The following is a 23,854-nucleotide window of genomic DNA, read 5'->3' on the forward strand; positions in this document are numbered from 1 at the left end:
AAAAAAAAAAAAAAGTTATCCCAATTTTACTATAAAATTACTATTAAATAAATTACTAATTAATTACTATTAAATGAATAGTAATTAGCTAAAGCTGAATCTCATGAAACAGTATTTCCTTAAAATACACAGAGGAATTGTTAGACGTGTAAATCTTGTAGATCACCCCACCTTGCCAAATCAACCCAAGGATTTATGATGAAAAGTGTAGATTCTATAAATTAAAAGCAACTAACTAAAAAGTGTTGTCTCAAAAGTTCTTGGGTAATGTCAAAGCTCTAGAATTGTATATTTAATAAATATTCTACCTTAATCAATTTATCCTATTGTCCATTTGTGGGTCTTTGCATTCATCTCTAATATGACACTGCTAATTGAGGCCAAAACAACTCTACATTTATATTTCTACACCATTGCCTCTTTGAACCAGTTTACTGTTACAAATATGTTCTATTTATCCACATTCGACATCTGTATTAGTCCATTCTTGCAATGCTATAAAGAAATACCTGAGACTGAGTCATTTATAAAGAAAAGTTTAATTGGTTCACTGTTCTGCAGGCTGTACAGATGCATGGCTGGGGAGGCCTCAGGAAACTTACAATTATGGTGAAAGGCTAAGGAGAGGCAGGCAGGATTTGCATGGCTGCAGCACGAGGAAGAGAGAGTGGAGGAGGAGCTACACACTTTTAAACAACCAGATCTTGCAGTAACTCACTCACTATCACGAGAACAGTAAGAGTGAAATCCGTCCCCATGATCTAATCAGCTCCTACCAGGTCCCACCACCAACGCTGGAATTTACAATTTGACATGAGATTTGGGTCAGGACAGACACCCAAACTATATCAACATCCATGAATAGCGTCGTATCCTTGTGTTTACTAAAGCTCTGAGATAGCTGGGTATGTTGTCTCACAAAGCAGTCATGGTCAGGCTCAGTGATCCGTGCCTGTAATCTAGCACTTTGGGAGGCCAAGGCAGGTGGATCCCTTGAGCGTAGGAGTTCAGGACCAGCCTGGGTAACATGGCAAAATCCTGTCTTTACAAAAAGTACAAAAAAATTGCCTGGTGTGGTGGCATGCCTGTACCCCCAACTACTCAGTAGGCTGAGGTGGGAGGATGACTTGAGCCCGGGAGGTCAAGGTTGCAAGGAGCCCAGATCATGCCACTGCACTTCAGCCTGGGCAATGGGAGTGAGACCTTGTCTCAAAAAAAAAAAAAAAAAAAAATCATGTCTATATGGATTGTCCCTTATTGGAGAAACTGGCAGTTTGAAGGTATTTTAAAACTAGAGAAAAATGAACTGATTAATTCTCTCCTCCTTTCTCTTTTCCTGGCAGTCTTTATCTTCCATTATTCGAAATGCATGAGCACCCAACTTTTACATCTGAAAGAAAGATGATAAGGAGGCTAGTGAGGGAGAAACTTGGGAATAGTTAAAGCCTTTGAGAGCTTTGTTATGAGCCTTGAAGGTGTTAAAATCAGACAAAGACAAAAAAGTTCCTTCTCACTAAGCATTGAGATAATGAAGCTAATGAAGCTGGGAGGATTTTTTTTTTTTTTTCAGTTAATAGCAAATAAAAGGTAATAGGTAATACTGGTAAGGCACCAGGAGAGGTATTTGAATTATCTTTGCTTCTCCCCTGCCCCTTCTCTCGTTCTTGAATATTTCTTACCCCTTTATTACTTATAGGCTTCATAGAATAACTAGACCAAGGCTTAACAGAAACCCATTATAACACAGCTCCCTGTTAAATGGCTTCATAGAAGCCATTTTTTTCAGTTAATACCAAATAAAAGGTAATAGGTAATACTGGTAAGGCACCAGGAGAGGCATTTGAATTCTTTGCTTCTCCTCTGCCTCTTCTCTCCTTCTTGAATATTTCTTACCCCTTTATTACTTGATGTAATACAGGCTTCTTAGAATAACTAGACCAAGGTTTAACAGAAACCCATTATAACACAGCTCCCTGTTAAATGGATAAAAAAAAAATAGGTCAAATCGTGTTCTCCAAAGCATAAAGTGATATCATAAGTGCTACATATGAAAGTTTGCCTGAGGTGACTAGCAGTGGGAGTGAAGGAGTTCCATTTCATTTTCTCTCTTGTCACAGTCCTTGACTTTTCATGGAATATAAGTAGATGCTTTGGACAGCTCTGATGGCCACAGACAAAGGGTGGCCATGTGTGTGTCCATCATGCTACCTTAGGATACTGTTTAGGAACATTTGTTAAAAGGACACTGAAGTATAGCTCTTTGATTTCCTTTCACAATGGAAGAGTCCCATATTTTATCGTTACATTCAGAGGCATTATTCTTCCCCATATTCCAAATTCAGAAGTCATCAGTGGATACAGCTGGGGAGACAGGCCCACGGCACTTCTGATCTGTTTCACCAGGTTCAGGGTAAGCCCCTACACTCTTCTGGGGTGAGATGCCAGCCTTGCCTTCCTGCCACCTCCACAATATTTCCATTGCCCTTTATTTTATTTTCCGCCTTTTCTTCCTGTTTCTTAGGCATCCTCATTACAGTTTAGCCAAGTTAATTAAAATACAGCAGCATGCTTGTAAGACAGGGCATGTCCTGCGCAGTGAGCAGCATTTCTGTAGAACTAATTTGGCAGTGCTATATTTAGTTTGGGAAAGGCAGCTGTGAGCATTCACTTAATGTGCATGAATACTTTGCATTATTAGACCCTCTCTGCTCCTTTTACTTGTTGAAATCGGATGAGGGATATTTCTGATTTTGCATTGTTTTCCAATTTTGGTTTATTTTCTTGATTTCTGAACTTTTTTTCACATATTCATAAAAGAATAAAAGCATGATTTATTGTAGTCCAGTTTAAACATGGTGTTGAAAAGACTCTGTGGACTAGCACTTCATAAAGTAACCACTAATACAGAATATATATTAATATTGTATATTAGATAGTATGTAATATATTCTATAATGCAGCTATATTATGTATTAATATTGTTTATTATATGATATAATATATATTTAGTATATCATAGATTAGTATATGTAATATAATAATATATTTAATATGTAGTATTTTTATACATAATGCTATTATATATACTATGTATGTTACTTGTATGTTATATATGTTATATATAATATATAGAATGTTGTATTTCTATTTCCAATACAAATAGAAATGCAAGCCACACATGTAATTTTTAATTTTCTAATAGTCTTACTAAAAAAGTAAAAATAAACATGTGAAATTAATTTTAATAATATGTTGTATTTAACCCAATAGCATATCTAAACTACCATAATTTGACATGCAAATATTGAATAATATAAAAGTCATGGGTGAGATATTTTATGTTCTTTTTTAACAATAAATCTTCAAAATCGGTGTATATCTTACACTTAGAGCTCATCTCAAATCAGACTGGCCACATTTAAAGCACCCAGTAGCCACAATGGCAGTGGCTGTGAAGCAAACAGCACAGCTATAGACTATGATTAGAATTGCTGGCAGTAACCTGTCTTAAACTGAAGCTGTTTCTTCTGTGCTAATGATAGAGATTGTGTTTTTCCTTCTAGAAATTTTATGGTCTGTAATTGATATCATTGAAAACAGAAAGAAGAGGAGTAAAAGACTAACTCCAGGGACGATGAAATAAATGTATAAATACACATTACTTATTTTTTTCCAAATCTAAAACAAGTCTTGGAAAATATCTTTGGGCTTATATTTCTTTTACTGCCTGGGTATTTCATTTTATCCAGTGTCAAAGTGAACACTGGCTCATCAGTGGATTGTCAGTTATTTCAGAGGATTGCTATAAATGTCCACCACCCACACCCGTGCAATTGTACATGGGAGAGTTTACTCTTAAGACAAATTTCTGGAAGCAATTTCACCTTTGAAAAAGAAACTGGAAAAATCATTTTCCTGGATCTGCTTAAACCATGTTGAATATTTTCTCCCACATTCCATTAGGCAGAGTTTAAATGTGATAAAGATATTATTAAACCAATGGAGCATGTATTTAGATATACATGCATTAACCTCTGAAAACAACAGCAACAAAGAACCACAAAATGAAAACTTGTTCTTTTCTCCCTTCTTTATTACTCACTTCTCATCTTCCTTTTCACACTCTTAAACTCTCCAGCTGCTCATCTATAACTTGCACTGACACTAATTCTGGTAACTAACTTGATCAGAGACTACTTTAGCCCAAGAAACCTAAATAATTTCTTCCCTTGATTTCCCAGGAAAAAGAAATCTGTCACTTCTTGGAACAGAATTTGCAATATGAATGCAAACTAGATTTAATGGCTTTAAATTTTAAAATAACCACCTTTAGTTTATTGAACTGGATTTTTGAACACTGATAAGTCTGATTTAATTATTATGATGGACTTAGGGTAGTTTAAAGAAAAAGCAGTTAATTTTATCTGCACAATTCAGGGTTTTAAAGTTCTGTTGGGCAGCCATTATATTTCAGGCACTGAGATTGGTGCTGGAGACAGAAAGATGAATAGGACACAGCCTCAGCCCTCAGTGACCAGAGTCTAATAGGAAATGTGAAGATAGACATGAACCAGTAGACATGATACAGTGCTAGAATAGCAGTCCAAAGAAGAAATTCCTAAGACCCTGGGACAGTGAAGAGATGATGTTTCACAGGGGAATAGAGGAGTGAAGGAAGGAGTCAAAAGGGGACCACTTCACTAAGGCACTAATGAACCAACTGTCCACAAGACTTAATGCAGTCACAGTGTAGGATAATAGTGAAAATACAGTAAAGCAACTGGAATGATTAGAGTTGTGGATGAGATTCGATCCACTCTATGAACCTGGGAGTGGATATTGACCTACAGCAAAGGTTAAAGTGCTGGAAAGTCTGAAGGTGAGTCACTGACAGAGAAATGGAAACTCCCCCAAGAGGATGGCAGTAGCTGCTGGGAAGGGGAATATTTTTTAAATCAACCACTTATTTACCACCTCAAATTTAACATAACCCACATGGAATCCTAGTATCGCTCCCCCACAATGTCCTACTCTAATGTCCCAGTCTTAGTAAATATTACCCAGCATTCATCCAGTTGCTCATGCCAGAATCCTTTCAGTCATTCCTGATTCTGTCTTCTTTCTCACCTCCATGACTTATGCATCACAAGTCCTAGTGTTTCCGTGAACAAAGCATGTAAATACTCTCCTCCATTTTCAGTCTGTATACCACCACTTCGATGCATGCTTCACTATTTCTAAAACTTCCATTTTCATCTCCCTGGTCCACCACAGTAGCATCCCTCCTACATGTCCTGTTTCCCCCCTTACTTCTCATCAACCCCTTTCTTTTCTCCTATGATCTCCAAAATTTTCTTGTAAATTATTAGTAGTAAAAAAATGTTTAGCATGTGCCTACAATGTATGCATATTTGTAAGTTGCAAAGATGTACTACTGTTTCTGTACTAATATACATGTTTAAAATGTGTGCAAAAATACAAATGTTAAATGAGTATGAAATAGTGCTAAAATATTTTAATTATACTTATTGATAATACAAACCTTTTTGCTCTCACTAAATGTTAATAATAGGAGAAATGTGATTTGTATGCTTCATTATTTTTTCAAATTTGGATTTAACACTTGTAGCAAATCCCAATTCTGCTTCATCATGCAGTTTATTTTGATGATTAATTTAATGGCTGTCATGTCTGAAAAAGGTAACTCACAGAGATACATAGATCTGGAGGAAAGAAATACATCTTTGATTTTACCAACTAGACATTTGTGTTAGTCCATTCTTGAGTGGCTCTAAAACGTACCTGAGATTGAATAATTCATAAAGAAAAGAGGTTTGTACTGGGGTTGCCCAGCAGCGTTCCAGAGCACTGGTCTTCACCTATGTTGCATGTGACCTCTCTGAGGATATTTTGAAGATCCTATCCTGTCCATGCCTATTTTAAGATTTTAGTTTAAATCATAAATATTTCATTTTAGGTTAAGTAGTTAGAAAAGAAAATTATCACTGAAATTTAAACCCTGACATTTAATTATAACTATTATGTATCTCCTTAAATGCGCCACTGAAATATAAATATCAAAGTGAGTTGATACCCAACATAAGTCTAAATAGCACAGGGAAGGCTCTTCTCATTGCATCTGTCAGATGACACAGAATTTTGATTCGTCCCATGACTCGTGATATTAACCAGATGACAGAAGGTGTTGTCTGCCAGCCTTTTCCATTGGAAGTCTGCTCTTTTCTCTGTGTATTTAATGCATATTTTTTGGACAGGCATTTTGAGATTTTATCGTTATCTCTTTCATCATCAAACTGTCAATTTATTGTTTATTTATTTATGTGAACACAGACTTATGGGGTTCTGCTGTAATCAATGGATTGTAATCTGTTATAATCATTTATTTTGATCTTCAAGTTGTCTAAGGCTTGGCCACTGGGAGCCCCTTGAAACTTCTCTGTCTTTTTGGCATATCCCCATTATCCCTTGAGCAATTCCTTATACTCTAGCACATTAGATGTTTCAGACTCAAATTAGTTTCTCTACCCTAGCCCTGAATCTGCCATTTCTCCAAGGTGCCATGATTTCTTATAGTAGATAAAGGACAATAATATTTAGAGAAAAATATTTGAGTGTTTATTGCTAATGAGGATATCACTGCTCTCACACACTCTTAGTTGATAGAGCTAAGGAATATATTTTATATTCATGCATACAGATATTTCCATACCTGTTTATTTTATATCTATATATTTTGAGAACCATGAACTCATACTGGTACCTCTAGTTCTGATCTGATCTAATAGAGTTACTTCTGGTTTTCTGCTTTTTTATAGTTGTAATTCCTTTCTCATCCATGGTGAAGCTTCTGATTCTTGCTATTTTCAATATATTATTTGATCAGTCTCCTTGTATGTAGCCAATCTTGAGTTGCCGCTACTGCCACCATCAGGAACCCTGCAGGGACACCCTCTCGACCCTGCTTGCTCTCTGACACTATGTGCTGGGCCTCCCTCTTTGGGTTGACCTCGTCACCCATCTCAGACTCTGACATCCACACTCTGCTGCCATCCCTTGAGTAGACATTCTTCTCATGCTGGTCTGGCTCTGACATTTCACTCTGGTACCATGGCCCTCTCCCAAACCAACTGCATGGATGGCTAACTAGTTCTGCTCCATTTCACTGCTTTGGGGCTGAATTGTTTAGAAAAGGGAGAGGAAGAGAAAAGAAAGCAAAACCATGTTTTAGTGGACTGGTCCTGTGTTGCTGCAGTGAACATAAAATGCCCTTTTGTTATAAATAAATACTATTAAATCTAGGTTTCCTGAATGAGTTTTGAAACATCATTAAATGTTTTGATTTTGCTAAATACACAATGAATGCATATTATGGCAAATGACTTTAAGATTGCAGCCCCCTTCTTTATTCAGTTGTTACTTTTGACTTGGTATTTTTTTAATTCCTTAAGAACTTGAACAACAGACAGATGATTACCCCCCACCACCTCATCACTACAACCACCCCAGTCATCAGACAGTGGTACTTGTAGAGTTTCCACATTGTCCTGACAAATAACAGTTTACCCTTGAACAATGCAGGAGTGAGGGGCACTGACCCCTTTCCCTGCACAGTCAAAAATTTTTGTGTAACTTTTGACTCCTTAAAAAACTACGTGGCTGGGTACGGTGGCTCACGCCTGTAATCCCAGCACTTCGAGAGGCCAAGGTGGGTGGATCACAAGATCAGCAGTTCGAGACCAGTCTGGCCAACATGGTGAAACCTCGTCTGTACTAAAAATACAAAAAGTAGCCAGGTATGGTGGCAGGCGCTTGTAGTCCTGGCTACTCGGGAGGCTGAGGCAGGAGAGTTGCTTGAAACAGGGAAGCGGAGGTTGCAGTGTGCCGAGATCGCACCACTGCATTCCAGCCTGGGCGACAGTGTGAGACTCTGTCCCAAAACAAACAAGCAAACAAAAAAACAAATGAAAAACACAAAAAAACTACTAATAGGCTACTATTGAGAAGCCTTACTGATAACAGTCAATTAACACATATTTTGTATATTATTATGTACTGTATTCTTACAGTAAAATAAGCTAGAGAAAATAAAAATATTATTTAGAAAATCATAGGAAAGAGAAAATATGTTTACTATTAAGTGGAAATGAACCATCATAAAGGTCTTCATTCTGATTTTCTTCATGTTAAGTAGGTTTAATAGGAGTTGGGGGGAAAGGGAGGGGGTGGTCTTGCTGTCTCAGTGATTGCAGAGGCAGAACCAAATCCACGTATAAGTAGACCCAAACAGTTCAAATGCATATTGTTCAAGAATCAACTGTATCTAGTTACTATAGCTCAATCATATAACAGTATATGAAATTTTATCTAAGTACACAAATTATATTGTTTCTGAAACTCAGTATCCTCATCTGTATTTAGGCTGTTCTTGCATTGCTATAAAGAAATACCTGAGACTGGGTAATTTATAAGAAAAGAAGTTTAATTGGCTCCTGGTTCTGCAGGTTGTGCAGCAGGCATAGCAGCATCTGCTTCTGGGGAGGCCTCAGGAAGCTTTTATTCCTCATGGAAGGCAAAGTGGGAGCAGGCACGTAATATGGCAAAAGTAGGAGCAAGAGAGAGTGGGGTGGGAGTGACACACATTTAAATGACCAGATCTGGCAAGAACCCATTACCATGAAAACAGCACCAAGCCATGAGGGATCCACCCCCATGACCCACACATCTCCCACCAGTCCCCACCTCTAGTATTGGGGATTGTGATTCAACATAAGATTTGGGCGGGGACAACTACCCAAACTATATTATCATCTTTACAATACAATAAGATATTGTGTAATTTGGATGAGTTCATAAAATGGATTGTTAAAGAAACCCCAATAGCAGGGCAGTGAAGAGAATTTCTAGGGTGCTCAGTGATACGATGACAAAAATAAGTTGAATTTACTCTGCAACAAGTGAGTGGTTTTGCAGCCACACCTCATCATTAAGACAGTTAACAACTGTATTTCATACTTAGACATTTTTAGAAGAAAGATATTATTTAAAATAATGCTATAAATTTTAGTATTATTTTTCTTGACATTGTCTTTATTTAAAAAGATTGAGTACTCTTGTAATTCATCTTTACACAGTCACATTAATATGTGTAATATTAAAGAAGTAGAGAAATTACTAACCAAAAAAAGCAGGTTAGATTAAGGAGACTTTATGAATATTACATATACTTTTCTGACAACCAGAGAAAACATCATGTACTGTTCTGTCAAGATAATGTGATACTTAAATAATCCTTTTATGCTTTTTTTTTTCTTTAAACCTGGTTGGTAAAGAGAATAATTGGAAATGTTCTTTTTACCAGCACAGTTCAACAATACAAGGAAACATCAATACTTTAGAAAATGAATTAATGATAATTATTAGGAATTTTAGTCTAGGCAACTGCTGAAATTGGAATGCAAAGTAGGCTTCTAATTATTTTTACAAATTTAACTACAGAGATGTTTTTAACTCAGCTAACTACTTTTAATATTTTAGTTTTCCTCAAAGCATTAAGGTATACAAGCATTCAAGCACTGAGAAAAGCAAATTAAACTTAAAATCCCACCTTAAAAAGGGACAGGAAAAAAATCCTGGTCAAAGATCAAGAAGACCTCAGTAGTTTTATTTCTGGTGAAGAAAATGTATTATCGACATTTGAGTTGGCTGTTGGTAATTGGAAAAACCTTACGGAGTTTCAGGTAGAAATCCCTTATCTAGTGATGATTCTGGGACAGGGACTGGCTTACCTTTGACAAAGGACAGTTATTTATAGTCAGTTGAAGATTACTTAAGAAGGGAAAGTATAGCCAATTCAAATGAAAATACAGATAAGCTCCATAGGAAGAAACTGATTAGGACAAGATTGTAGGACTGCAAGGGGGGGAAAAATGACCTTGTACATAAAGTGAGAAGGGAAGGCAGTAAGTCAAAGGAATGCGTGCTGGAAGGGTCTTTGAGAGAAAGAAAATATGAATTGCTCTCTTACCATAGAACACCTGGCAGAGTTGCTGTTTCCATGCTTCCAAATCATACCATATATTTCTATTCTAAGGTGGCTGACTGCAAATAATTGTAATAATGCTGTTGGGATACTCATCTTTTGGAGATGGACTATTTAGAGTACTAGAAAATTTTGATTTTTATACTTTTATTCATGACCAGAAATCAAAACTCTATAAAGAGTATTGCAGGATTTCAAAGCTCACAGGTAGTTGGGGAAAGTATACTGGGGGAAAAAAAATACTGAACAGAGAATGTTAGGTTTTCCAATGTATGGAAAGGCATGGGAGTGCTAAAGCCTTGTTCAGGAGAACAAAGCTTTGGATGGCTCTGAAGGTCAAAGGGAAATAGATAATTAAGCTAAGTAAATAATTTTGTTTAGAATTAGTCTAAATTTGAGGAGTTGTCTAAGTTTATATAGATAAGTTAGGCAGCATATTGAAAATGAAACGATGTCCAATCTCTTGGTGATTGTTGAATTTTATGGAAAACAGGACTCATGCAACAGCATTATCGAAAATTGGAGAACCTCCTGGGTATTAGCTACTATTCAACACTGAAATTCTAGGTAACCCCAGTTAGAGGGGAGCCAATCATTTCTGCCATATGGAGAAAACGTTTTTACATGAAACTGACTCTGGAAACTGTTCTATCAAAAGTCATGGTAGGATGATACATCCTCCCGTCCTCCTATCACAGATGCATGGCTCAAAAACATCAGAGGGAGAAAAAGTATCAAGAAGTACTGCTCCTCAAAAATTGGCTTTACTTTCTTGCAAAAATAGGGAGTTAGCATTTTGCAGAGTTGTTTGGAGGAAAATCATCTCCTTAGAAATGCAGTTTGATAAAGACCAAACACTTAAAAAAATGCAATGTAAAAAAAATCTTTTTTCAAACTGAAAAGACTGACAATTTTCTTTAAATCATGTTATACTTTTTGTGAGAAGGAAATAACTACTCAAATGACCTGGAGTAGAGCTAGAGAGAGCCAAGGAAACTTACAGAAGTGAAAACATTATGCAAACATGAAATTCAGGACTGGTAACTACCCTTAATCACACTCCTGTGTGTGTAGTAAAATATAATGAATTACACTTTAGTCATCAGTGTAGAACTACAATTCGGAAATATAGACTCAAATAACCTCAATCATTTTTAAATTTCTTTACACCATTGAAAATTAAATGGCTTCTTCAGGTATTTTTTTACTGTGATACCTGAATCAGGGGCAATTGCAGTCCAATTCTGATACTTAGATTGTGTTGAGCAAATAAATAGCACCCAATAAAGAACTCTGCCTCCACAAGGTTTATTTAGGGCTGGATATGCTGTTTACTGTATAATATAACACCAGTAAAGGGAAACTTAAAAGGAAATAAAAATACTACGTAAATAACTTTTTACTTCAAGAAAGCTAACACTAAGCCCAGGACTTGGCATATAATAGATACTCAATAGGTAATTGCTAAAATCCATAGTTTCCATTTTTATGTACTTTGTATATCCTTATATGCATACATTATTTCAGAAAGCTATAATCAGTTGGTAAAAATGCAATTTTATTTTATTTCTTATCACTTAATAAGTTGAGTTTACTCTGCAACAAGTGAATGTTTGGTTTTGCAGCCACACTTCATCATTAAGACAGTTAACAACTGTATTTCATACTTAGACATTTTTAGAAGAAAGATATTATTTAAAATAATGCTATAAACTTTAGTATTATTTTGTATATCCTTATATGCATCCATTATTTTACAAAGCTATAATCAGTTGGTAAAAATGCAATTTTTTTATCACTTAATATAACCATAGTAGTAAGAAAAGTGGTTTCAGTAGCTGAAAGTCTTTTCATAAACATTAACTTCATATATGACATTTATTAGCCTCAAGATTATGCTATTAAAAATATGGCTCAAAGAATATCTTCTTACATACTTGCCTTTTCCTTTGCTGAAAATTCGTGGTCAGAATTAATTTCTATAAATTATTGACTTTTATCAAAGGACATGAAGATTTTAGTGTGATTAAAATTAGTTTATAACTTGCTTTCTCTTCAGACTGTACCAACACACACTGGTAGAGAACCTATGCAAATATCACCTTTGCATATCCAGAATGTTTTTGTACAGGAGGAGGGCTGTGTCAGTCAATGGTCACAGATTTCTCTCACCAGTCAGTTAGAATGTGTGTAGGAGTCTGGGCTATTCAAATTACCATGTTGGGTACTATTATGAGGAGAAGAAATTGATAGAATGCATACCCTCTGTCATTAACTTACCATCTAGTTGGGAAGACTAAACACTAAACTTATTTTATTAAATTACTATACTCATAGCACTATCCAAGATGTTGCAGTGTGGGGAAGGTAGGAAGGAAAGTTGAACTTGATAAGAAACAGAGCAATGGTCCTTATCGTCAAAAAATTGGCCACATAGCTGACTGGAGTCAGTGGAGTATTAACTATTCCTTGTGGTTACAAATGAGCTTACTGTAAACTTCATAAATCGTGAACTTCTAGAATAGGGAACTTTTATCCTTTTTAGGCCACCCTATCAATCTTATGTACTTCAAGAAAATTACTCTAAAAATGTTGAAATATGGCAAGTGCTTGTTTTCAAATTATGTTACCACCATGACAAGGGCTTTCTTAATATTATTTGAGGTACGTTAGATAACCTGAGGACGGTAAGGTTTGGAACCTTTATTGAGGAGGCAGATTCTAGGCCTCTGGAATCATGAGTCTTTGCTCCATTGAAAAGCTATCAGAGGATTAACACTTATAGTTGCAGAGGAAGATGTTAGTGATTCTTCTAAAGTGAAATTGTTAACATATCTTTTTTATTTTATTTATTTATTTATTTTTTTGCGACAGAATCTCACTCTGTTGCCCAAACTGGAGTGCAGTGGTGTGGTCTCAGCTCACTGTAACCTCCAACTCCCAGGTTCAAGCGATTCTCTTGCCTCAGCCTCCGGGGTAGCTGGAACTATAGGCTCATGACATCATGTCTGGCTAATTTTTTGTATTTTTGGTAAAGACAGAGTTTCTCCATGTTGGCTAGGATGGTCTCAATCTCCTGACCTCGTGATTCACTCACCTCGGCCTCCCAAAGTGCTGGGATTACAGGCATGAACCACTGCGCCTGGCCAACCTTTCCTTAACTTCACAGATTGCATTCCGTAAAGATGATAAAGTCCAGGTTCTGGAATAGCCTGGTGAGGTGTTGTCATGAAAAGTGGTGAGAGAGGTGAAAAGAGTTAGAGGGCTGGTAAGGAGAAAGGAAAAAAAGAAAAAGAAAGAAAGAAAATCTGATTTAAAGGATCTATATATACAATAGGCGTGAAGTTCTTCACTTTGAGAATGAGATATTAGCATCATAGGCTTCTTAGAATGCTGAGGAGTCTCAGCAATGACTAAAAAGTTAGTTTGAGGAAACATATTTTGGACCTTTACTATGAATAGCAATGGCTATGAGTCAGTGCTTTTCACCGGCTGCATCTTCCTGCTGAGAGGATCAAGATTATCCCCAACACAGTCAACCAGGAAGCAGATTCTTTGTACTGGATTGTGTATCAAAAATGTGATTTATTTGGTTGTCCTTTATTCACTTACCCATTTATCCAACAAAGTCTGACAGAATTCTCACGATGTACCTTCTTCTAGGAGCTGGGAATACTGAATAGAATATGGTGGACTTATCCTCTCTAGTGTCATGAAGTCAGGAGAGCAATTAGACTAGTAATTGTAATAAGTTGTGTTGAGCAGTAATGCTAGGGAAGTACAGAAGGGGATGGGTACAACTAGCAGATGATTCTAATGTATTCTAGAGGATCGGGAAATGGCTCCATGAGGATGTCCAGTTTAGCGTGAGTAGGAAATATGCTAGAGAGGGACTGGGAAACAGCATTCTGGACAGAGAAAAACAGGTAATGAATGAACAAAGGCAAAAGAAAGAGTAGGATTTTGAGGAAATAAAAGAAACGTTCAGGATGGCCCCCGAAGTGGAGTTTGAGACAGTTGGTAATTAGAACTGAGGCTGAAACAGTAGGTAAGCCCTAGATTACATGAGCCACTTTAAAGAGTTGGAACTTTATTGTGAGTGAAACGGGAATCAATTGGTTTTATGCAGGGGAAAGTACTAAGTTGATTTGTGTTCATTACAGGGCAATTTGGCGGCTGCGTGGAGAATGCATTTGAGGGGATAGGGAATTAAGTCAGCAAGACTGGTTAGCAGACCACAGAAGTAATGCACATGAGCCAAAATGGTGGACTCTTCCACAGTTTTGACAATAGGAGTGGAAAGAAGTGAAGGAATTGAGAGGAAAAGAAGCAAATAAGCAAGAATTAGAGCTGGATATAAGAGTTGCTGTAGTGAACAAATTTGAATAAGAACTTGATGTAAGATTCAGTAAGAGGAGGAGCAAGGGATTATATTGAAGTTCAACTTAGGAAACTTAGTGGTAACACGATGCTATATTAAATGTAAAAACAGCAACAACAACAACAACAAAGTTAAAGAAGTTAAATGATTTCACTTAGGGACATGTTAAGTTTGAGATTCCTGGGAGCCATCGAAAGTGAAGAGACTTAATAAGCAGTCAGTTATACAGATGCGGAATTCAGTAAAGATTTGACCTAGAAATATGGATTTGGGAGTCATCAGCAAATAGATGGTAATTGAAACAATCGGAAGGATGTGATTATCCAAGGAGAATGAAAATAGAACCCTGCAGAACAAAGGTAGTTAAGGAGGAGGGTAAAAGAAAATGAAGCTACAAAGTTGATTGAGAAAATTGACCCGAACAGTAAGACAACAGCCATGAGAGTGTGCTGACTCAGAAATTAAGAGCAAACACTGATTGGGAGGGACGGAGCAGTGCCATTTGCAGCTGTGAAGATCCGGCGAGTTAAGGACAGAGAACTTAGCGAGGTGGATGAGAACAGTTCCAGCACAGTCGGAGAACAAGTGCTTGTTTATATATAGCACTCCATTTCCTTCCTTTTCTTTTGTAAATCAGATCACCTGGGCTGTGAGCAGCATGTGAAAGTTAAGAATATATGGAATTCCAGTAAAGACCTCTTTCTTCCGTAAATAATATGACCAGTAAGAACATTCGTTGTGATTTTTTGGAGCTGTTTTTGCTCACTTTTTGTCCTCAGCTTGGTTTACTAAGTAATGCAGATTGCTTGGTTATAGGAAGATGAAATACTATTTAAGTTGCTGAAAGTTTTTTTATAAAAATCCAATGAAGCAAAAGTATTTTAATGCACAAGGAATAATTTTAATTACCCAGAACACCAAAAGCATTATTTCCATTAAGAAAAAATTTTACTTATATAAACGTGATATTCTCAGGAACTTATTTTTGAATTTCTTTGAAAACAAAAAAGCATCTTTAGAGTTTGAATAGACAATTTTATCACCAGTAAAAGATGTGAGTCTGTACATTAGGGGATTATGTGTTATTTCGTGAAAAATGACTACATTGCTATAAACCAAGCTTGTCCAACCCATGGTCCGTGGGCTGCATGGGGCCCAGGATAGCTTTGAAAACAGCCCAAAATAAATTCATAAACTTAAAACATTATGAGATACTTTGCAATATATTTATTTTTAGCTCATCAGCTATCATTAGTGTTAGCACATTTTAGGTGTGGCCCAAGACAATTCTAGTTTTTCCTATGTGGCCCAGGGAAGTCAAAGGATTAGATACCCTTGCTATAATATAAGGTCAATATTTTTTTTCTTTTTTCTTTGTTTTGGAATGTGAATAATTAATTCTTTCTTGCCTTGGTTTAGTTTTTGAGGGACTCTATTTTTCTCTTTTTTTCCTCCTGATTTTCATGCTTTGGTTTGGCAGTTATATTCCTAAAGTATTGTAAAGAATAGTAGAAAGGGCACAACAAAGGGGGAACAGGCTGGGTACTGTGGCTCACACCTGTAATCCCAGCACTTTAGGAGGCTAAGGCAGGAGAATCATTTGAGCTCACAAAGTTGAGACCAGCCTGGGCAACCTCAGGAGATTCTATCTGTACAAAAAATTTAAAAAATTAGCTGGGCATGGGGGTGTGCACTGTAGTCCCAGCTACTTGGGAGGCTAAGCCAGGGGGATTGCTTGAGCCTAGGAGGTCAAGGCTGCAGTGAGCCATGATCGTGCCACTGTACTCCAGACTGGAAGACGGAGTGAGACCCTTTCTCAAAACAAAGGAAAAAAAACTAAAAAAAGAAAAATAAGATTTTTTTTAAAGAAATGAACATATACTGTTATTGGTGGTTTAGATGAGTTGCCCAAGTGCACACTTTTATGAGTCAATGTATTGTTTTCAGTATCTTTAGGAAATTGAGGCAGTGTATCCTCACCCTAATGTAACCCGCTATAGGGTAGATTTCTGTATAGCATGAATTTGCCCTGCACTCCTCTAAAAGATGTTTAGACCTTAGAAGTAATAAATACTTAAAGCACCCTCGGCAAACCATATAATCTTCACCTATCATCATAATTAATACTTGTATAACCCCTTATATTTTGAGAACACACACAGATATGCCCACATACACACATATATATGTGTATATATATATACACATACACATGGTTGTGCATCGCTTAAAGATGGGGCTATGTTACGAGAAAATGTGGCTTTAAGCAATTTCACTATTGTGCCAACATCATAGAGCACACTTACACAAACCTACATGGTATAGCCTACTGTACACTTAGGCTGTATACCGTAGCCTATTGGTCCTAGGTTACAAATCTGTATAGCATGTTACTGTACTGAATGCTGCAGGCACTTGTAACACAATGGTAAGTATTTGTATATCTAAACATACCTAAATATAGAAAAGGTACAGTAAAAATATAGTATTATAATTTTTTTGGAGCACTGTTGTATATGCAGACCAAAAAAATCATTATGTAGCTCATGGCTGTATATATATCTCGTTCGCTTGTCCTGTGAAATAGGTTATTAGCCCTGTTTTATAGATAAGGAATCTTAAGCTCAAAGAAGGTTAAATTGCATAGCTGTGGGCACATAGAATGTGGTTATACAGCTAGAAAGTGAGGCTGCCATTCATGCCCCTACCTTTCCCTCCCCATTTCTGACAGATTGTTACTACAGCTCTTATGATTTGCAGTGTTTACTTTTCCACCTCTGGGAATTCTACAGAAATGAGAAAAAAATATGTTTCCAAAATTAGACAAAAATACTAGCCTCTGACAGAAATTGAATGCTAAAGATAACAAAGTATTAATAATTTATGGACTCCAACAAATCTGAGCCTTTCTTGCATTCAGCCTTTTCCTAATTGGCAGGAATCACTAACTGGTAGAAGCACTCAGCTCTACATGTTCCTGATTCCTGTGTGTTTGCCATTAGTGCAACCTGTGAGATCACAGTGACTTTGTGAAACTTCTTGAGAAAATTCAGTCAAGCCTAAGAAACATTTTCATTCTTTGTCCAACTTATCGGGACCACTTAAGATTCAAATTGCAATAAAGAGATGATTAAAATATTTAAAATACTTTCTGTGCTGGTGCCAATGATAAGGTGCTTTTTGCTACAAAAAATGCAAAGATTATACCTAAGTGTGCAGAAAAGAAATGGTGAGGCTGCTGGGAGTTCTGAGTCTGAAAATACTGCTCAATAAACACCCATAATGAAAAGGACTCTCATTGGTAATACAGGTCTATGTCATGCTATTGTGTAAAATTTTGTGTGTGTATCTAGTGCCTGCTATGTGCTTGGTGTTGCTCTTTTAAATATATTAACTTATTTGATTGTTATACCAACTCTATAGGGAGGATTCTATTGTTTACCCCACTTCACAGGAGAAAATGAGGCTAAAGACGTTAAAAAAACTTACCCTAAGACACACAATGAGTATGTGGTGGAGCCAGAATTCAAACTTAGGGGTTTAGATCCAGCACATTGTTCCGCCTTTCCAGTAAAATCAGACAGAAAATTCACAGTGTCTGCAAAATCAGAAAATATTTGTATTAGTCTGTTCTCATACTGCTGGTAAAGACATACCTGAGACTCGGTAATTTATAAAGGAAAGAGATTTAATGAACTCACAGTTCTACGTGGCTGGGGAGGCCTCACAATCATGGTAGAAGGGGAAGGAAGAGCAAAGGGACTTCTTACATGGCAGTGGGCAAGAGTGCGAATGCAGGGGATCTCCCCTTTATAAAACCATCAGATCTCGTGAGACTAATTCATTATCATGAGAACAACACGAGAAAGACCCACCCCGGTGATTCAATTGCCTCCCACCAGGTCCCTCCCATGACACATGGGAATTACAGGAGCTACAATTCAAGATAAGATTTGGGTGGGAACACAGTCAAGCCATATCAACACTCATGCTTTTCAACCCAGTGTTTCCACTTGCAGTAATACTTTGTACCCATTAGCAAAAGTGTAGGTACAAGCATATTCACTGAAACGTTATTTTTAATAGCTAAACCTAAAAAAAATTAAACATATCCAAATATTCACCAATAGGGGAATGATTAAATCATGCCGTAGCCATTCTCCTTGGGGAGCGCTAGGTGGCTGATATAAACTATGAGCTGAAATAATGAGTGCTAACATGGGAACAGGACTAAAATTAGATGAGAAAAAAAGCTATGTACAAAACAATGTGTGTACTATAAGACCTTTTCTTTGCAAAATATTGATGATAATTGAGATGGAAGAGGCAGAAAGTAAGATTAGTGTATACAGATAAAAGAAAAACAATTGATAGCGTGTGTGCTATAAATCCTACACTAATTACTATCATTGTGGTATGAGATTACAAAGTATGTGCATTTGCAGTGATATATTTATTCATTTAACAGGTACTTATTGGAAATGTGCTACATACGAGGTTCTAGGTGCTGAGGATGTATATAGAGCTTATATTCTCATTAGAAAAGACAGAAAAGCAGCAAGTATATAGGTGAACATTTGAATTTTGATGCAAAAAGCCTGTGACTTTTATATTAAAAAGATATTTTTTAAGATAAGAAGACAATTACCAAAGTAAAGTGGGGGCGGGTTCTGTGAAAGTCCACAGCCCTTCTGTTCATGAAGGATTGGCTGTAAGGTAAGAGGGTGGTGGTAACCAAAACAAAGCTGATGGAACAGATTTCATTTTAGGTCCATCAGTTCTGACTGTGCCCCAAAACTTGAGACATGACTTAGGTGGAAAATAGAAAAATAATATAAACTATGGGAGGGTTTATTTGTTAAGTGTGTATGGGATTTGTAGGGAGCCAAATCCGAATGACTGGGTGTTTGTTACCACTGATAAATACTGCCTGAGCCTTCCTAACCTGGGAGTCCCCCCAAAACAGAATTACATATTTAGTAATCAGTTGTATATCTAAGTATAGTTGGACAGGTTCCCTTATAGGAAGAGTAAGTATCTGCAGGATAAATTCCTGTAGATTTTGCACCTCTTTCCCAACAAGCTTCCCCTAAGTTGCCTCAGTGGTTAAGGAAAGCCTGATCTTGCTGATTCTACATGCCATAGAGTTCTCATTTTTCCAGCTTTGCTTTTTTTTTTCAGAACCAGACCTAGATATCAAGCAAGTATTTCTTGTTAGGACAGTATAACTAGGAAATAAAGGCCTGTTAGAATAAAAAGTGGATCCCCAAATGTATGTGTATGTGTGATTATGTGTGGATTAAAAAAAGAGTTGATTTGCCATGTACCATCCTCCTATCTGCCTTGGATATTTGAAGTTTCATTTCTGTTTTTGAGTACACACACACACATACACACACACACACACACATTTATATCTATAGCCTTCCTTCCAAGTATATGTACACATCATATTATAATATACATACATATCTATCCCCGCCAATAATTCAGATAAGCACAAACATTTAGAAACTATCAGTTATATTTCCCATGTTGATTTTTTAAAACAAAAATCAAGAGGGCAGAAATTAAATACATTAAACAGAGCTATAGTTGTTTGCTTGTGAAGCAAAGGAGAGCCTGGGTCACTTAAGAAATGAGTTCAGTGGATTTCCCAAGCTGAAAACAGAAGTGCTAGAAGAAAATGGAGGAGTTATTCCATATTAGGAGATTATTCTAAGTGATAGTCTAGATTATTAAATTCTGGTTAGTTAAGAGATTATAAAGATTCCCATAGGATTGGTCATATTTTCTGTTTTAGGACACAAACATACAGACACAGTTTTGAAAGAGGTCAAAGAAAATGTCTGATGGACTCAGGGTGATTGATGGCACATTTTTTCTTTAATTCTCAAAAGAGAACTACATAATAATAAATGCATAAAATCTTGCAGTTCGTAAAGTTCATTAGCTCCGCCATCCTGTTAGGTGTGTACTGTGAAGATGTCTATTCTACAGCTGAGGAGGTAGCAGCCCACGGGCTGAGTAACTTCACGGATTCCACAAACATTTATTGAGAAACTGTGCCTTAGGTTTAACTGTTTCCCAAGTGGGCTTCAAGGTGGACTTAACAGTTATTATTTATTTGCATTTCCTGAAAGCGGAAACAAAATATTTTGTTGCTTAGTTAGGAAAGAGAGAATTCCTAAATGACCAATATGAGGTTGGACACAACACTCTTGCACACACCATTTCTGATCTCTGAAAACTAGGTTGACATCTGAGCAAACAGCATTGCTATTTTCAGAACTAAACAAGGTCACCTGGGTTCATATTGCAGACTCTTTTATTCTGCCTTGCTCCTTCTACTATAGCTTACTGCCCTTTGTACATTCTAGTACTTCTTGAAATTAAGTACAAAAGAAAAAAATACTGAAAATATTTTTAAAAAGCTAGAGATTGCCTTTTTACAGCATCAAAAATGTCAATGACAGGATTCATGTGTAAAAACCAAGCACATCTAGAGCCCCTGAAATATAGTTTGATTCATAGAGTTTAAGTTCATAGGTTAATGTTAGAGCCACATCTATATAAGATAGAATCCTGCTGTGTACACTCCACCTAATTTCATCAATTCTCAGACCACCAGTGCTGTAAAAGATTACTCCACTCTTCTTTTTAAAATCCCGAAATAAAATGAACAGAAGATAAAGCACAGAAAATGTTGACCGGCGTGTCAATATCTTTATTTTTTCTCTGCTTGTATGTTCCAGGTGGGAGAGTTCAGAGCGCACGCTGCTGAGTGGACAGCCAACGTCACAGCTGAATTCAAAGAAACCAGGAGGCGACTGAGTGTGGAGATTTATGACAAGTTCCAGCGTGCCACCTCCATCAAGCGGAAGCTCTCGGCAGAACTGGCTGGAAATCACAATCAGGAGCTGACTCCTTGTAGGAGGACCCTGTCAGTGAACCACCTGACCAGCGAGAGGGATGTCTTGCCTCCCTTACTGAAGACTGAGAGTATCTATCTGAATGGTTTGACGCCACACTGTGCTGGCGAAGAGATTGCTGTGATTGAGAACATCAAATAGCCCTCTCTTTGAATAACCTTAGGCATAGCCATAGGTGAGGACTTCTTTATGCTCTTTATGACTGTTGCTGGTAGCATTTTTTAAATTGTGCATGAGCTCAAAGGGGGAACAAAATAGATACATCCATCATGGTCATCTATCATCAAGAGAATTTGGAATTCTGAGCCAGCACTTTCTTTCTGATGATGCTTGTTGAATGGTCCACTTTCTTTGACGAGTGGAATGACAAGCAATGTCTGATGCCTTTTTGTGCCCAGACTGTTTTCCTCTCTCTTTCCCTAATGTGCCATAAGGCCTCAGAATGAATTAGAATTGTTTCTGGTAACAATGTAGCTTTGAGGGATCAGTTCTTAACTTTTCAGGGTCTACCTAACTGAGCCTAGATATAGACCATTTATGGATGACAACAATTTCTTTTTTTTTTTTTTTTTGTAAATGACAAGAAATTCTTATGCAGCCTTTTACCTAAGAAATTTTCTGTCAGTGCCTTATCTTATGAAGAAACAGAACCTCTCTAGCTAATGTGTGGTTTCTCCTTCCCTGCCCCCACCCCTAGGCTCACCTCTCTAGTCTTTTACCCCAGTTCTCCCTTTTGAACACCATACCTTGCTGGAAACAGTGTGTAAAATGACTGAAGTGATGATGCCCGAAGAAGAAATAGATGCCAAATTACATGGACATTGAAGCAACACTCAGCGTTGCCTAGTGTTAAAGGCACTGCAGAGAAATGAGGTACAGAGGTGGCCCCTCTGAGTATTTATTTGACTCAGGTACCAGTGGTACATATATACAGTGTAATTATGACCAGGCTGGTAAAATTGGCTGCTCCCAAACAATCCCCTTTTTCCTGGCAGTATTTGGAATTTATCATTTATTAATAACTATACATTTTTTAAAGGCAGAAGAAGAAAATCTATCTATCTATATATATATAAATGACCTGACAGAAGAAAACTGTTAAAAATGGATATTATTGGAGGCGATTTAAAATGGTGGGTGTGAATTATCATTCTGATGGAAAGGAAATAGCAAAACAATGTGTTACAAGTATTTGCTAATAAACAGTATACTGCCAGCTTCTAATTGCTTTTTGATGTATGAAAGGCTTATATAATTTTCTTTTCGTTGGGTGACTTTTGCCAGATGAGAGGAGGTGGCACAGTGGTGAGTGCAGGGCACAGTCCTAGCCTTCTGTGGGTGTACTTTTGGAGTTGTGACTTGGCTGTGAGGGCAGAAGTTGAAGTTGGGATCACTGTGACTTTGCACATAGAAAAATGCAGATTGCAGGCATAATTCATCTCTGACATTAGAGAAAAAGCTGTTATAGCACAATTTAAATTTTGAGAGTTTGCTGTGTTTTTTTTTTTAACATAAAAGAGGCTGATTATTCTTTTTAGTTTAATTTTATATCCCATAATTCTTCAGATGGTTCCAAGATTCAGAAAAAATTCAGTAAATGCACCCCGTAAATTGCTACCCTTTCCTTTATTTTCATACTTAGATCTGCTGTACATTGTATATATATATATAATTTTTAAAATGCAGAAAGAAAATAATTTCCCTAAATATAAAAGCAAACTGATTTCTTTTACTTTTTTGTGTGTAGGGGTGGGAGCTGTATCTGAATAAGTGGCATTCAGATTAGGGTCCTGAAAAACCCAGAATCTTTAAAAACAAACAAACTAATAGATGCTTATTTTCCAACATTTAAATTTAAGCTAGAAATGTAAATATTCAATTAATTTGTTAAAAGTACTTTTATAAAGTTAAAAGGAAATTCCAACCAAAATTGTAGAAAGTCAGGCTCTTTTAGAAAGAAAGCTACACCCATTTCCTCAAATAACTGTTCCGAAAATTTATATGGTGGAATGCACCATGTATAAACTGTGAATTGTATTGACAAATAAAGTTTGTAATTAAAGTCAGCATTTTCTGAGTCTCCTGCTTGCTGCTAAGAATTTAGATGTGATCTAGGTAGGTAGAACTCCAGGATGTTACTTTTCATGCTGAGTGTTTGTCATTCCTTTATTCAAAATATTTAAGAAATATTTTCGATGTGTTGATATACCCTTGCTAAATACATGCAGACTGTTTCCCTCGGTGGCTAGTCATGAAAACCAAATATAGTGAAATTCAGTTTTGAAATAAGATATTTGAAATCGCATATAGATTCAAGGTTGTTTCTATTATATTACCGTATATTTATGTCATATTTTATTACTGTTAGACCTTGTCTTGACACTGAAGTAGACTGAATGCTGAACACAGGTGCCTGAATGGTTTTTTGTAAGGAAAAGACAATTAAGCATCCCGGTGGTATTGAAGTCTAAAGAAGGTAGT

General features: G+C 36.7%; 1 protein-coding gene across 3 annotated transcripts in view; it reads left to right on the forward strand.

Moving 5' to 3' along the window:
• KCNK2 (potassium channel, two pore domain subfamily K, member 2) overlaps window positions 1-22,436 on the forward strand; it is a 251,915-nt gene extending 229,479 nt beyond the window's left edge. For all 3 annotated transcript variants that reach the window (XM_011996163.1, XM_011996162.1, XM_011996164.1), the window contains exon 7: window positions 21,197-22,436. In XM_011996163.1, coding sequence (XP_011851553.1) covers window positions 21,197-21,514 — 318 coding nt within the window. In that variant the 3' untranslated portion in view covers window positions 21,515-22,436. The remainder of the gene's footprint in view (window positions 1-21,196) is intronic.
• Window positions 22,437-23,854: the final 1,418 nt, after the last annotated feature.

The sequence above is a fragment of the Mandrillus leucophaeus genome, unplaced genomic scaffold (genome assembly GCF_000951045.1).
Source record: "Mandrillus leucophaeus isolate KB7577 unplaced genomic scaffold, Mleu.le_1.0 Scaffold503, whole genome shotgun sequence".
NCBI lineage: Eukaryota > Metazoa > Chordata > Mammalia > Primates > Cercopithecidae > Mandrillus > Mandrillus leucophaeus.